Source organism: Coccinella septempunctata, chromosome 4 (genome assembly GCF_907165205.1).
Source record: "Coccinella septempunctata chromosome 4, icCocSept1.1, whole genome shotgun sequence".
NCBI lineage: Eukaryota > Metazoa > Arthropoda > Insecta > Coleoptera > Coccinellidae > Coccinella > Coccinella septempunctata.
The window spans coordinates 28882994-28897563 of record NC_058192.1 but is presented as its reverse complement, the minus strand read 5'-3'; the positions used below and the strand labels follow the sequence as shown (position 1 = coordinate 28897563).

At 33.9% G+C, this 14570-nt stretch overlaps 1 protein-coding gene across 1 annotated transcript in view; it reads right to left on the bottom strand.

The window, feature by feature from the left end:
• The window catches only part of LOC123311881 (filamin-C), a 190048-nt gene that overhangs the window by 137115 nt on the left and 38363 nt on the right, over positions 1-14570 (bottom strand). Inside the window, exons 2-4 of the mRNA XM_044895996.1 lie at positions 3140-3382; positions 2862-3085; positions 75-216 (exon numbers count right to left, since the gene is read on the bottom strand). Coding sequence (XP_044751931.1) covers positions 75-216; positions 2862-3085; positions 3140-3382 — 609 coding nt within the window. The remainder of the gene's footprint in view (positions 1-74; positions 217-2861; positions 3086-3139; positions 3383-14570) is intronic.

Sequence of the window (14570 nt, the reverse complement as noted above, 5' to 3'; positions counted from 1 at the left end):
TCTTATACATTGAAAGGAAAATCTTACTATTGATTGTCTACAGGTTTGATATAGCTCCTAATCATTGATCTTACCCATCTTTTTTCCAGCTTCCAGAGCTTGCTGCCAGTTCGACTCCCAATAAGCAATATCACTCTTTAATTTTTCTGGAGGTAATGCAGATCCTCCTAATGACCGAATCATTTCGCTTGCAACTTTTCCATCATTCCAATCATCCTGAAAAATAATATGGCTGGAAATTTCGAAATTTGCATACACAAGGCGTCCGCGCCATGAGGCAGCGGTCGATTACTCTAATTCTATTAACTTTACAAAAAAAAGTTGAAATGAAACTATCCTCTTTTTATGTAAAACATGTACTAAAATTATTTAGAACTATACAAAGTTTTTCGTTTCTTCTGCACAGCTGTCAACTTCGGTATTTTAAATGGAAAACTATATAGTTTTACATTTTTGAATTTCTTGTTAAATTTGAATATGACTTTTCATTAATTTTGAGAGTTTGAGGTACTCATACATAAAGGACTATAGCTCTGTTCCTATTCTATGAAATTGATTCAAATTTGGACCATTGTCTAGTCAATAATTGATACACTAAAAATTCTTATTGTAAATAGCCATATTATATACAGAGACCACTAAAACGTAGATCTAATTTCAAAACAGAAATTCATCAAAATCTTAATTTTTTGAAAAGGCAATCCATATATTTTTTTTTTGCTTATTATTTGAAAAACTGAAAGCGAATAAAAAATATTTAAATAATGAACAGAAAAAATATATGGATTGCCATTTAAAAAAATGAGGATTTTGATGAATTTCTGTTTTGATAATGGCTCTACGTTTTCGTGGACCCTGTATGTAATATGGTTATTTACAGAGGAAATTTTTTGTGTATCATTTATTAACTAGGCACAGTTCAAATTTTAATCAATTACATAGAATAGGGACGGAGCTATAGTCCTTTATGCAAGTACTTCAAACTGTCAAAATATTTATGAAAAGTCAAATTTCTCGAAAACCGTTGAGAATTCAAGCATAGTTGTTTTATCAAACTCATATTCAAATTTAACAGGAATACAAAAATGTAAAAATATGTAGGGTTTTCCATTCAAAATAATGAAGTTGATAGCTGTGCAGAAGAAACGAAACACTTTGTATAGTCCTAAATAATTTTATGAAATGCTCTAGTCAAGAAGATGAAAGTTTTATTTCAAACTCTCTTTTCTAAAGTTATCAGAATCAGAGTAATCGACCGCTGCCCCATAGCGCGGACGCCCTGTATGACCATATCTTGCCACCGCAAGGTACTGAGTTAGGGAAAGGGAAAAAAATTTCTAGTGAATGGTGCGGGGCACCATTTACTGTTAAAATAAACAATGCTATGCCTAAGGTGGCATAAGGACACAGCCTACACAGAATACAACTGGTGTACGAACTCGTACAAGCTCACAGCCGGTACCTACGGAGAATCAGGATTAAATAATGAATAAATATGGTGTAATTCAAATAAATGAAAATGAAAAATTGAAAGAAGATTCTTTTGTCTGTGTATCTAATTAAATTGTAAACTATTCCAACAAACACAATACACAGAAACTGTACAGATACTGCATTACAAGAGCCACCTGAATACAGCACAGAAATTGTTGGATTGATCGATTACATCAAGACCAAGCAGGATTTATTGGCTCCAGAGATTTGGTTTTTTGTTGGAATTCATTTGTTCTAGATTCCTGAAGCTGCGAGCGAGTTTTGTTATAACAATCTGGCACACAACAGAACGAAACAATTTCAAAATATATTTATATTGTAACGTCCGAATTCCCTGAGTATGTCCCTGCAGCCGCTCGAAACATTGCGATAGATGGACGCTGGAATATTCTCGAACAGGGACGTATCGATATAAAAGATACGCATGGCAGATAGTGACGAAGAGTTACAAAGTGAAATGTAGTGAAAGTTTTAATGTCAATTATTCATGAATGGATTATACAGGATTAAAGCTATTTAGAGGGGGATTACAGGAATATCGAAAACCGTTAAAAATACAGGGTAGCTTAAATTACGAAAAAGTTGCGTTATTCAAGGATTTGTGGGTGGGTGTAAACAGTTCCCGAATAACTCTGATGGTTCCTGAGATATCTCGAAAAAACTGAAAATCAAGATTATCATTTTTTCTTCAAAACTCATTTGTTTTTGGAGATAACTACACGAAATTCGGTGTGTAGTCATAATCCTACATAGCGATTATATTGTTGTACTACTTTTTTGTAATTTAAGCTACCTTAATTTTAACGGTTTTCGATATTCCTATAGTCAGCCTCTAAATAGTTCTAACTCTGTATATTCTGTTTTATAGAATACGACGTCTTATCGTGAAAATCATTCCGTGGTACTTTCGTTCTAGGTAATTGATAACATCATCAAAGATTGGAAAATTCAATTTTATGCTGTCTAGATTATAACCGGAAAATGATAATACGTTTTATAGGCCAACACCGCGGATAAATAAATATACTGAAGGGGATAATCTCAGTTATTTGTAAACTTTACCTAACTAATAATAACAATAAGTTCTGAATTAGATGAATTTCATTGTACAATTTAAAGGAGAATGAGAGGGTCTCTGATTTTTCAATCCAGTCCTAAAGCCCGTTTATAACAGCCGATAATTCTCTACAAAATTTTGGCAAGAATACGGCAGGGAGTATCTATGTTAATATACTACAGAGAATTCACGGCGCATGAATTTACGAGTGAATTCTGTAGAGGATTCTTGGCTCTTGCAAACGGGCTTAAGTAGTCATTTCCATTGTGAGGCGACTCATACGGGATAATAAATATAAAAATATACTTACTGTAAAGTTATTGATTCTCCTTTCTAATCTAGAATTGATCCATTTTAGTGTGGCGTGGAATCCAGGCGATCCTGGTTTCATAAAATAAGATAAGTACGTCATCCCTGACAGTTCGTCCAACCACGGAGAAGCTAAGTACTCAGGCTCTAATACAGCTGGTATTCCTAGATCCTTTTGAGCAATACCCATTGCTCGTCGACAGTTTTCAATACCATTATTCTTATCTGAAATTTTTTTCATTATAGCACTGAATAGCTGGTACAAGGATAGAACAGTACCTAACGATTTCCAATGTGGAAATAGTCCGGGACGACAATAGTCGACAAGAGCAGAAAGTAATATTCCAGAGTTCCAGTCTGTAGTTAAGTTATTCACCTTGCACTCTGGTAGTACTGCTTGCAACCAACTCAGCATTAATTTTCTGGGTGGAAATTTAGATCTTCCTATTTGATACCTGACTATGAGTGACCATATTAGTCCAAGAATAAGTTTGAGATTTCCATTCACAATATCCACATTTCCTGTAAAAAAAAGTAGAAAGTATTAAAAGAATAAGAATTGAGTCTTATTTGTAGATATCAGGTGCTGTAGTTATTGAAATGCAAAATTTAGGACCCATTTCACCAATTACAGGAAAAAAATTTGAAAAAATACAATAAGAAACACAACATCAAATTATATAGTCATGCTCAACATATGTATATACCAGAGCTATGCTGAAGCATTGTGCTGAGTGCTTGTGAAAGTACTTGAAGCTTTTTTTGCTCCCGAGAGCTTTTAAAATCAGTGCTTACAGCTTAGTAATTCGAACACTTTATCGAAAGGCCTACGTCCAGTTTTATAATCAAGTCACTTTAAGCTCGAAGCTTCCTTTACTGTCATTTTTACGGCCGGTTTCATAATCAAACCTAAAGTCGCTTTAATTTTAAAGCTTCCTTTAACCCTACTGAAAATGACAGTAAAGGAAGCTTTAAGCTTAAAGTGACTTTAAATTTGATTATGAAACTGGACGTTACTAGGGTTGAAGGAAGCTTTAAAATTAAAGGGACTTTAGGTTTGATTATGAAACCGGCCGTCAGTGCTTAGTAATCCCCTAACGTCCAGTTTCATAATCAAATTTAAAGTCACTTTAAGCTTAAAGCTTTCTTTAGTGTCATTTTAAGTAGGGTTAAAGGAAGCTTTAAAATTAAAGCGACTTTAGGTTTGATTATGAAACTGGCCGTAAGAGCTGTCGAGCACTAAAGTGCTCGCTATTATTTTTGAGGATTACTAAGCACTAAGCTCTTCGGAAATCTTGTCGAAACACGAATAAGTGATCGACGCGTTGTCACTTTATGAGCGTGTATGTAGTATACCTGTATACCACATATATAGGGTTAGACTATTCGATGAAGAATAAGTGATCAAAATCAATTACGTCCCCATTGAAAAGGAAAAGAGATAGTTTAGACGTAGTTTGAGGACCCATATTGCATTTTGCTCATATGATTTCATTAGAGTTGAAGGCATCTGAATTTTTTTCTGATATTTTGAAAATACTGACACAAATGAATTGAAACACCCGTTGTAAAGGGTGTGTAGAACTTGTGTAGAATTTTGTGACAATCGTTTAATAAAAAAATAAGAGAAAATCCTCAGCAGTCGTTTGGCAGGTGACGCCCAATAAGGCCCAAATTCTGCAAAAACTTTCAAATTCGAATCAATCAACATATGTTATGTTTCTGAATTGATGCGACTTGAATTCTTTATATGATATTTTCTTTCTCTCAAGTCCTCAGATGCCTCCATTAGCTTTTTCTACTAGAAGTAATGAAAACACAGAACAATAATATCAATGAATGAAAATATATGAAAACACAGAGATTAAAGAGATTTTCTAACTATAATTTTTGAATATTTCTTCTTTTCAAATACTTTTCTAGGTTATATTTTTACATTCCAGTTCTGTGTTTGAAACTACAGAAATTATTGAAGATCTTTTGTGACCAGATATTGAGCTGCGTCTGGACTTTCAAGGCCTACTGTCAATCATTCCTGAATGGACATGACAGACAAATTCTACTATCTCAATTGTGATTGGCGACACTAAGCAACTCTTTCACTCCAGTCTTTGGACAACAACAAATGTTTATTTTCCATTCCCCGTATCTATGTTCCAAGCAGTAAAGAAGATAGTTGTAGTCCATTCAAGAATGATTGATATCCCAGTAGGCCTTGAAAGTTCAGACGCAGCTTAATATCCGGTCACGAAAGATCTGAAATAATTTCTATAGTTTCCATCACAGAACTGTAATATATAAATAAAGTCTAGGAAAGTATTTGAAAAGAAGTAATATTCAAACTCAGATAATATTAATCAGCATTGAAAATTTATACAATTATGTTTCCAATTTGTACCTACGATTAAATTGAGAAGAAACAGCAGAACAGAATTCAAAATATCGTCCGCAGTGCATAGACATAATAGGTCTATAGATCGCTGTTTATTCACAATACCAACCTGAATACCGCAACAGAAAATCTTAACTTATGGGCTACTACCATAGAAATCATATTATATATTATTACTCTAGAATGCTAATCCAGTAGTACGAAATGCGGCGAAAAATTGACAGTGGTCGTTAATACGAATGCGCATCATTAGTTTATTGTCTAGTAGAACGTTGCCTCGTTTCTGAATATTCTGTCGATCGAATCTTATCAAGAGGGGACAATTCATGTAACGAAGGTATGACGGACAACAACGCGTTTTCTTTCAGTCATTTGATTTTTCACTGTTGCACGATCTGCTCGGAGGTAAGGAGTTTTAAGTCACATTTTCTGAAAAGTACTCGTGTACTTGTCTTCCTTATTGAAAATAATAAATGCAAACAAAAAATTCAAAACTTGAATGAATTATCGAGTTCCACTGATGTCTGATAGCGAATTCCATTGATGGTATATAGTAGTATTGCACTAGATCAGGATATTTCAAAATTGTTGCACGGAGTTTATAATATGCACTCAATGCTTAGGTACCTGTTCATCTAATCCAATCTGCGATAATATCGAATTGTATTGGTGATATTCAGTTTAGATCTTCTGGAATTTTTGTTGTGAGTTCCAAATATTTAGTAAGCACCAGTTGTTACCATGGAATTCTCTATAAAACTCCAATCCTCAGCCAATTCACGGTTTGGTCAAACAATCAATGAATACTCAATAATACCTCTATCGACAAATTTAGATTTGGATTTGGACAACGTAACCTCCGAAATCCCGATATATTTTCATTGAAACCTGCAACATCATTGTACTGATTTTCTAACAAAGCATATATAAACACAATTAATCATCCATGCATGTGTTCAATACCGACAAGAAGTCCTGTATGAATCGAAAAATAAGTTCTTTTACCGAATGAAATATGTTTATTTCCCATTTATACCAAATAAACAATTCGACTGACATAAGTAAGATGTCTAAAACTCTGGTGTATTCACTGATTCGATTTTGTTTTTAATTTCGTGGGGATATCGTATCAGTTTCGTTTTTCCCACTGTAGGTAGCGCTGTTTAGAATTTGACAGAGCATTGTCAATTGATATTTGAAAATAATTTGAATACTTTACTACGACTAACAAATATGTTGTATTTATAAGCGATTATTGGTGTGTGAAAATGTATCAGTTTCGAGAAAGGGGTGTAGAAAATTTATTTATTCAACATGTCGTTCAGTAAGTTCAGTTTTCTGTATGGACAATCAAGAACTACACCTAATAATTCGGTGTTGTTGGAATTTGAGGCAGAAAAAATCAGATGAACGAACATTCGGGAAGGATATAGCTGAGTTTTATGGCAACTTCAGCAATAAATCAAAGAAACTGTATTGGAAATACGTAATGTGAATTGTGAGCATGTATTGAGAATCAGAAATTGATAAATCTATTCGAGTTTGTTCTTCAAATATTCTTCCTGAATAGATATAGTGAAAATTACCTTTCTATCAACTGAATATATTGGATATTTGACCAATCAATTGTGTTTTATTAAAATCATATTGAATTACCCCCCTCACGAATTCAAGTTGCCAAACGGAAAATATCTTGAAGAAGAACAGTAAATACTCCTTCGAACCCTAATTCGGTAGTGTTGAAATGTTGACAAATTTGTTTTTACAACGAAAATCACAAATATTCCTTAACAGCTGACAAAATGGGCCGGTTCATATTTTGCACTCGTTGATCGATATTCGATATCAACGCAAAATAAAATAAAACGAGAGAGTATCATTGGACTTCCTTTGATAGACAAGGATAAAACGAAGCAAATGACATGGTGGCGCCGCCACGAAACTGATCCCATATCCCCGATTTTCTGAAATGTTGATGCTTGCAAAAAGTGACAAGTGCACACACCAGTGTTTTAGACATCTTAGACATAAGGTAGGAAAGTCTAGGCAACGTTCGAGTTGAAATAAACTAATGTCGCGCATTCGCTTTAACGACAACTGTCAATTTTTCGCCGCATTTCTTACTACTGGATTAGCATTTCTAGAGTAAGTATATATAACGTGCGTTCAAAAAAATTCGTTGTCAAGTAGGCTATGGAATTTTGAACGTCGATATTTCGTGTCTAAACGTAATTCTTAGCTCGTGCTTTACTATTTTCCAGGTGAACTGTCATTTTAGCATTTTGGGTTGTTGTTGAATTGAAATTATCAGCAAATTATAAAGATGGTTTTCACGGACGTGTGAAAGACTTTTACTATTGAATTCTACTTCAAAATTGGAAAGAAAATTGAAGGAAAATGGAAATATCCTGTTCCGGCGACTTCATTGAAGCCTATGTTGCTGTTGATTATTAAGAATGAATTTTTCCATTGTACTGTTTTGCGATGTGTTGACGAAACAGGTATGTTCAAACAAAAAAGGAAGTGGTATACCAAAAAAGAAAACTCTAGAGTTCAGTAATAATGAAAACATGGTGACAGAAGCTCGACAGACCACTCTTCAGATTTTATCTCAAGTGGATAGAGTATCCGTTGGCATATGCCACCCGATTTTGAAAAAAAGATATCCATTTGTTTCCATAAAGATTGACATGTTATCAGAAAACTGAAAAGGTTGTGATTACCTAACCTTGTAGCATCCGAGAAAAATTGGAGTTCAGTATCATACTGAACTGATGCATACTGACAGTATGCATCAGTCAAAGGCAAAATGTGGACCTACTTTCTTTTATGGAACTTCAATAGCAGAACGTTATGAAGGAGAAAGCATCATGCCTTTTTATAGCTGAATTGAATTTTAATAAATTGTCCAATAGCTATTTTCATGTAATTCAGTTCTTTTAGTTTAGTCATGGATTTTCAGTAATGACTGAATCAATTCAATATTTATAGAGAATTAATAAACATATTATTGAGAATCTTACTGTGATCTATTCATATGACTGAAGTAACTAGAACCTTCTTCCAAAAAAACATACTACCACGATCAATTCAAGATTCATGTCTCTTACGTATGAAAATAGTGGACGGTTAAAATTTTTACGAAGAACTTTTCTAACCGCCTCAGATTGTTTGGATTCTTGTCATCTTAATCAATGAAAGAAATGCTTTTCGAACGTTGGATGAAATTTATAGGTAACCTTTTCTGAAAAGTGCCTTTCCGTACAAAATTACGATATATAGGTTAATGTCATCATTGTTTACATTTTGGGAAGATGAAGTAATTCAAGGAAAGACGTACGTTCAGCCACCGAACATCAGCCTTCAAAATTTCATAGCCTACTTGACGACGAATTTTTTTGAACGCACGTTATTATGATTTCTATGGCTACTACCAACTTAAATTCGATTTTCCATAGCCCCACGCGATGTCAATCATTGAGGTACAAGAAAAACAATATTTTACCTTTACCATTTTTCCCGAATCGGCACACAAACGGTTATATCGAATGAAATGAATTTCGGAATGTAGGTTTTCATTTATTTTATGAATCTTTTTCGAACACAAGATATCATCCACGTCTTCAAGTTTTCTCATTATGCTCATAAAAATACTCATAAAAAAAAAAACAGTTCAAAGAATCCAACTCTTGAAACTGGGTTGGACGCTATCTAATGAATATTTGAACGCTTTGTTAAATAAAAGTGTTCTTCATATTTTCTCGTATATTTCGGCGTTTTCGAATAATATGATGTTCAAAAATAAGAAATATCTGTGATATTCGGAAAATTGGGTACTTTTGCTGAATGTTTGAAATATCCACAGATGTGTAGTATCACAGATTTGGCTAGTTAAGCTGAAGATAATTTTGTTTTTCCAGGGCTAGCATAGTTCATTAAAAAGCTTTAAATGCTAAATCCTTTTATCAGGGTCGAATCGGGAAAAGTGGTGTAGGAAAAAAGTATTTTTTTTTTTACCTCAAGAATCTACCGTTGAGATATTTGTACGAGTCAAAGACTCACCCTGTATATGTGTATGGGGTGGGATACGTTTGAACCGTCGCGTCGCGTCGCACAGAGAATTCCTGAAATAAATTGATGGAAGTTCGGTGATACCTATCAATTGTTGAGCAGCGTATTATAAAGGGTGATTCATTTTGAAATGCTTATACAGTAAAGGTATATAGAGGACACCAAGTTGACTCTGAATAACCTATATTTTATGGGTCTATCTCTCTTTATTATTACTAGGATACAGGGTGATTTAGTGATTCTTTTCATTTCCTCAATTAATCGTATATTATGAGACACATTTGTATGATATTTCGCTTAAGAATTCTTTGTCGGTTGAGTCGAAAAGAGTGAATAAAAAAGCCTTTTCTTCAGGTTTGGTCTCAAAAAAAATTAATTAGTAGATCTTTACTCTGCACATCTAGATGTTTCATTAATGAGGTAGCAGATAATTGGAAGGTAAATAAATTGCCTTCCCCAAATTGTACCTACTTTTCCAGATTCATGCCATGAAATCTTCAATACTTTTTATTCTTTTATAATTACTGAATCCCAAGTTCATTGAAATACGAGGGGATATGTCCATTATTGGGACAAATTTATCATTAACAATAACTGAGTCTCAAACACCCTGTATGTAATATGTGTGTTCATCGTACAACATTGAAAAAACGTATTATGATATTCGGTGAGAATAATAATACATTATTATTAGTTTCGTTATTAGGTTTTCAAGTGAACGCATTTTGGGATGACAAACCTGAAGTACCTACATATACAGGGTCTTTGACGAGGAACAACATCCATATTTATACGGGATACTACTGAACGTATTTTCATGAAATTCAGCACTTATAAGTATTTTACGATGCTGATGAAATCTAAGGCAGGCTGCACACTGACGAAACTGGTTTTATGAAACCGGTTTTATGAAACTAGTTTCATAAAACTGGTTTCATACTCGGCAGTACACTGACGCAACTGCCACATGAGCAGTTTCTGAGATGTCGTCGGATGATGAGGACCTTGTAGTGTTGTGGTGGTGGTATCGAAACAGAAAAAAGAAGCGGAAGTACTGGGTTCATCCCCTAATCAGGACAGATGTCACAGCAATTGTGTAGTGGCCAAAGAACTGCATCAAGACCCAGTGAAATTTCAAAATTTTTATCGAATGTCGGAGTCTGCTTTTGATCACTTGCTACAGTTAGTAGGTCCCCACATTACGAAAAAGGAAATTGTGATTGTACAAGCACGGATGCTTTTCTACAGCTTCCACGAGTTTTGTGTTGAAAACTTGATCTTCAGGCATCGCTTTTTGCTGCAAGCTGCAAATATTAAATACACAACTCACGCCAACGGAGGTTTACAACAAACTGTAGTTACATGCAACCGTGCTAGCGGAGTTGCATGAAATGCAGTTGCGCAAAGTTATGAAATTGTAGTTTCTTAAAACTCAGTGTACTCATCTTTCAATTTTCTTATCAACTGTTTTTACGAAACTTGAGTTTCATCACTCATGAAACCGGTTTCTTGAAACCAGTTTCGTCAGTGTGCAGCCTGCCTTAAACATTTTCAAGGCATGAGCACCTCCGGTTTTTCCGGAAATGACGTCAACTTCCGTTTTTCAAATTAGAACACCATTTTTTTATTGCAGAAATAGATTCCTTAGAAAATTTCAAGTTATTTTGATGTAACATTTTTCAGTTTTGGTTGGAAAATTCTCTCTGAGCGGGAAAATTCGAAAAAAAAATCGAAAATAGAGCTCCGCTGAAACAAGAATAACTTCGAGGTTTTTGAATGGAAAATTTTCATTCTTGGGATTTTTCAAGATTTAAGATTGATGTATCCACTTTAAAAATCGAAATCGCGATTCATGATACAGGGGGTGAAAAAATCGCTTTCAAAGTTAGGGATGACAAAATCGTGAAAAATCAATTTTTTCAAATTAGAACCCCATTTTTTTATGGCAGATATTGAATCTACGTTAAAAAATAATGTGAGTGTATGCATCACACCCTTGCCCTAAAGTGGATATTTTCTGAATTATTCACAAAAAACTGTTTTTCGTCTTGAATTTTCAGCTATTTCTTTTCCCTTCACGCCAAAAAGATGAAATTTTTCAGAAAATGGCAAAAAATTGATTTTTCACGATTTTGTCATCCCTAACTTTGAAAGCGATTTTTTCACCCCCTGTATCATGAATCGCGATTTCGATTTTTAAAGTGGATACATCGATCTTACATCTTGAAAAATCCCAAAAATGAAAATTTTCCATCCAAAAACCTCGAAGTTATTCTTGTTTCAGCGGAGCTCTATTTTCGATTTTTTTTTCGAATTTTCCCGCTCAGAGAGAATTTTCCAACCAAAACTGAAAAATGTTACATCAAAATAACTTGAAATTTTCTAAGGAATCTATTTCTGCAATGAAAAAATGGTGTTCTCATTTGAAAAACGGAAGTTAACGTCATTTCCAGAAAAACCGGAAGTGCTCATGCCTGGAAAATATTTTAGATTTCATCAGCATCGTGAAATACTTATAAGTGCTGAATTTCATGAAAATACGTTCAGTAGTTTCCCGTATAAATATGGGTGAGGTTCCTCGTGAAAGACCCTGTATTATTCGATACATTTAACAACATACGTATACACTGCTTTACTCTCCTCTTATCATCAAAATACTACAGAATAGTTGACAGATGAATGTGATGATCATACTCTTGTTCTAGCTGAAAAAATGTTAAGATGTTCAACCCTTAAAATTCGAAATGTAGATTTGTTGCAACATTATTTTTCTTTCTTTAGTGTGTACAGGTTCCAACTCATAATCAGAGCGGTCACATATCCAGGTAATGAACAACTCATCGCTGCTTGGTCAATCTAAGGAAAAAATTATATTTGTCCAGTATTTCTGGAAATCAAGTTGGGATGTCATATCAAGTTGAGAGTCTAGAAATCTAGAATAACGTTTTGAAGGTTCGTGCAATGCTTCTGGCGAATAGTTCGTGAAATGCAAAATGTATTTATCGATTTTCTACAACTCAATGAGTTCATGAAAAAATAATTTTCTTCATCTAACTTTTCATTCAGTTTTCATAACTACATTAATAAATAATGATCACTAAATTTCCAACAATGCAGATGTTGATGCAAAGTATTACGGGTTTCAGAGCATAGACTTTTCTGCTCCAGATTCCCATCAAGAATCAGATCATTCTAGTGTAAATTATTTTGAGATTCGCGTTGGATAATTGACTAATTATGATTGTTCGACTTCTAAACAAGCACTTGTGTAGGATTCATTCTTCCCACGCACATATCAATCAGAAGGTTAACCTCCGTAAAAAGCTAATTCGAATGAATGAAGTAAATCTCATAACATTGACATAGAAAGAAACAACCGGAATATTTCTAATATTTCGAGATCTTCATCAAATATAGATAATCGAAAAATTGATAGAAAGGTCTAAAAGAATCAGATCGTATGTGTAATCTGTTTTCCTTTCCCAATCTCAGCATAGGCAGAGGAAATGTGAATGGAAACGTTTGCATATACATTGTGGATTGTGAGTCAATAGTTCTCGATCGGTAAATGAATCTTATACATAGTTTGTTCACGAGGACTTTTCATTTTCTCAGCACGATTGATTTCCGAACGAAGGAATAATATTCCTTTTTGACACTACAATATGCATTGACATATTCCACAAGGCTCCGCATAATGTACATATACCTATAGAATGTGGGGCATTTTGAAAACTTTTCATTTTAGGCAAAACGTGTCTTTACAAAAACTAAAAACCACCACAGACAAAAAAAGTTCAGGCCATGCATTAAACAAACGGTGTTATCGACATTTTCAAAATGTAATTTTCTAAAATTTTTAATATCTTTTGAGCCAACTCTGAAGTGATCCGAAAAACTACAGAGGATTTGAAGAAATTATTCGGGAGTTCAATAAATTAATCATATACTACTGATACTAGAGTATTCTGGTGAATCTGTAGTACCTTTATCATTTTATTCTCATTTTTTTCAAATCGTAAAGTGCATAATAATAATTTGGTAGATGGCCTGTCAAGTAGCCACCGTAACGACGTATAGCCAGCCACGCAGTCCCATTCCTCTTCCCTTTTTTGTGTATTTGTAATTGTCAAAATATTATTTCAATCATTCACGTCGTAATATTTTGGAAAATATGCAACGATGTGCCGTAAAAAAGTGTGTTTGAAATAAAAGTGCATTTATACATGGAAGAGGAAAGCGATTCACTTATTTCGGTAAGTTTTGGATATTTTATTCTTGTTTGAGTACACGACTTTATGAAATCAGGGGAGGGAGTTAGGGGACGCCAGGGTCGAATTCTGTTTGAATACGATCTAATGATTTGTGCTTACATTGAAATGTTGAGTTTGTACATTAAAATAATTGATTTAAATTTTAGTTTTCCAAGAAATAAAACCAGACGACCAGACCAGACTGGGTCTTCAAAACAATTTACAATTCACTTGTAATTTACACTCCAGACTTCAGTATAATGAGAGAAATCGACTTTTACTGTTAATTTGAAAAAGATGCCATCCCGAGTGAGGTAAGATGGGAACATTACCACTTTTTTAACTCGCTTTCTTGTCTGAATATCACTTTGTTTGGAATTTTGCAAGTGATTTCTGACAACTTCTAGTTTTGAGGTGAACTTGAAATTTGGTAGATTCTCTTTCTCCTATAATAAATCATGCTTTTTTATATAAACATCCTTCCTGGTTTCAAGATGAACAGTAGAACGAGATTTTAATTGCTTTAACAATGCTTTAATTATAGCCAATACTGTGCCTGTCATCAGTACTGGAGTTTTTGAAGAAAATGGAAGGAAAATGGGATCAAAATCATCAAACATGAATGCCAGTTCAGGATTTGCAGAAATGAAAGTGTCTTGTAGTTAAAGAATAAAACAAGTAAGATACATACTCACCCAGGGTGGTACAAAAAATTCTCTAAACTACCATGGTTAATAGAACTCGTCTTAGGAATGAAAATCCATAAAAATTAGTAAAGGTCATGTTTTGAGGCACACGGCGTTGAACCTTTTTTGATAATCAAAAAAGTTTTCTTCATTTGTAACATGTATTTCAATGGCAATGTAAAAATTTTACTACTACTGTAATTATGAACACAATATTATGACCATTCAAATGGAGCTCGGATATTCCCATTATTTTTATGAGTTATTGAATGAAAATGTCTGTTATCAGGATATTTCAAAGTGAAATT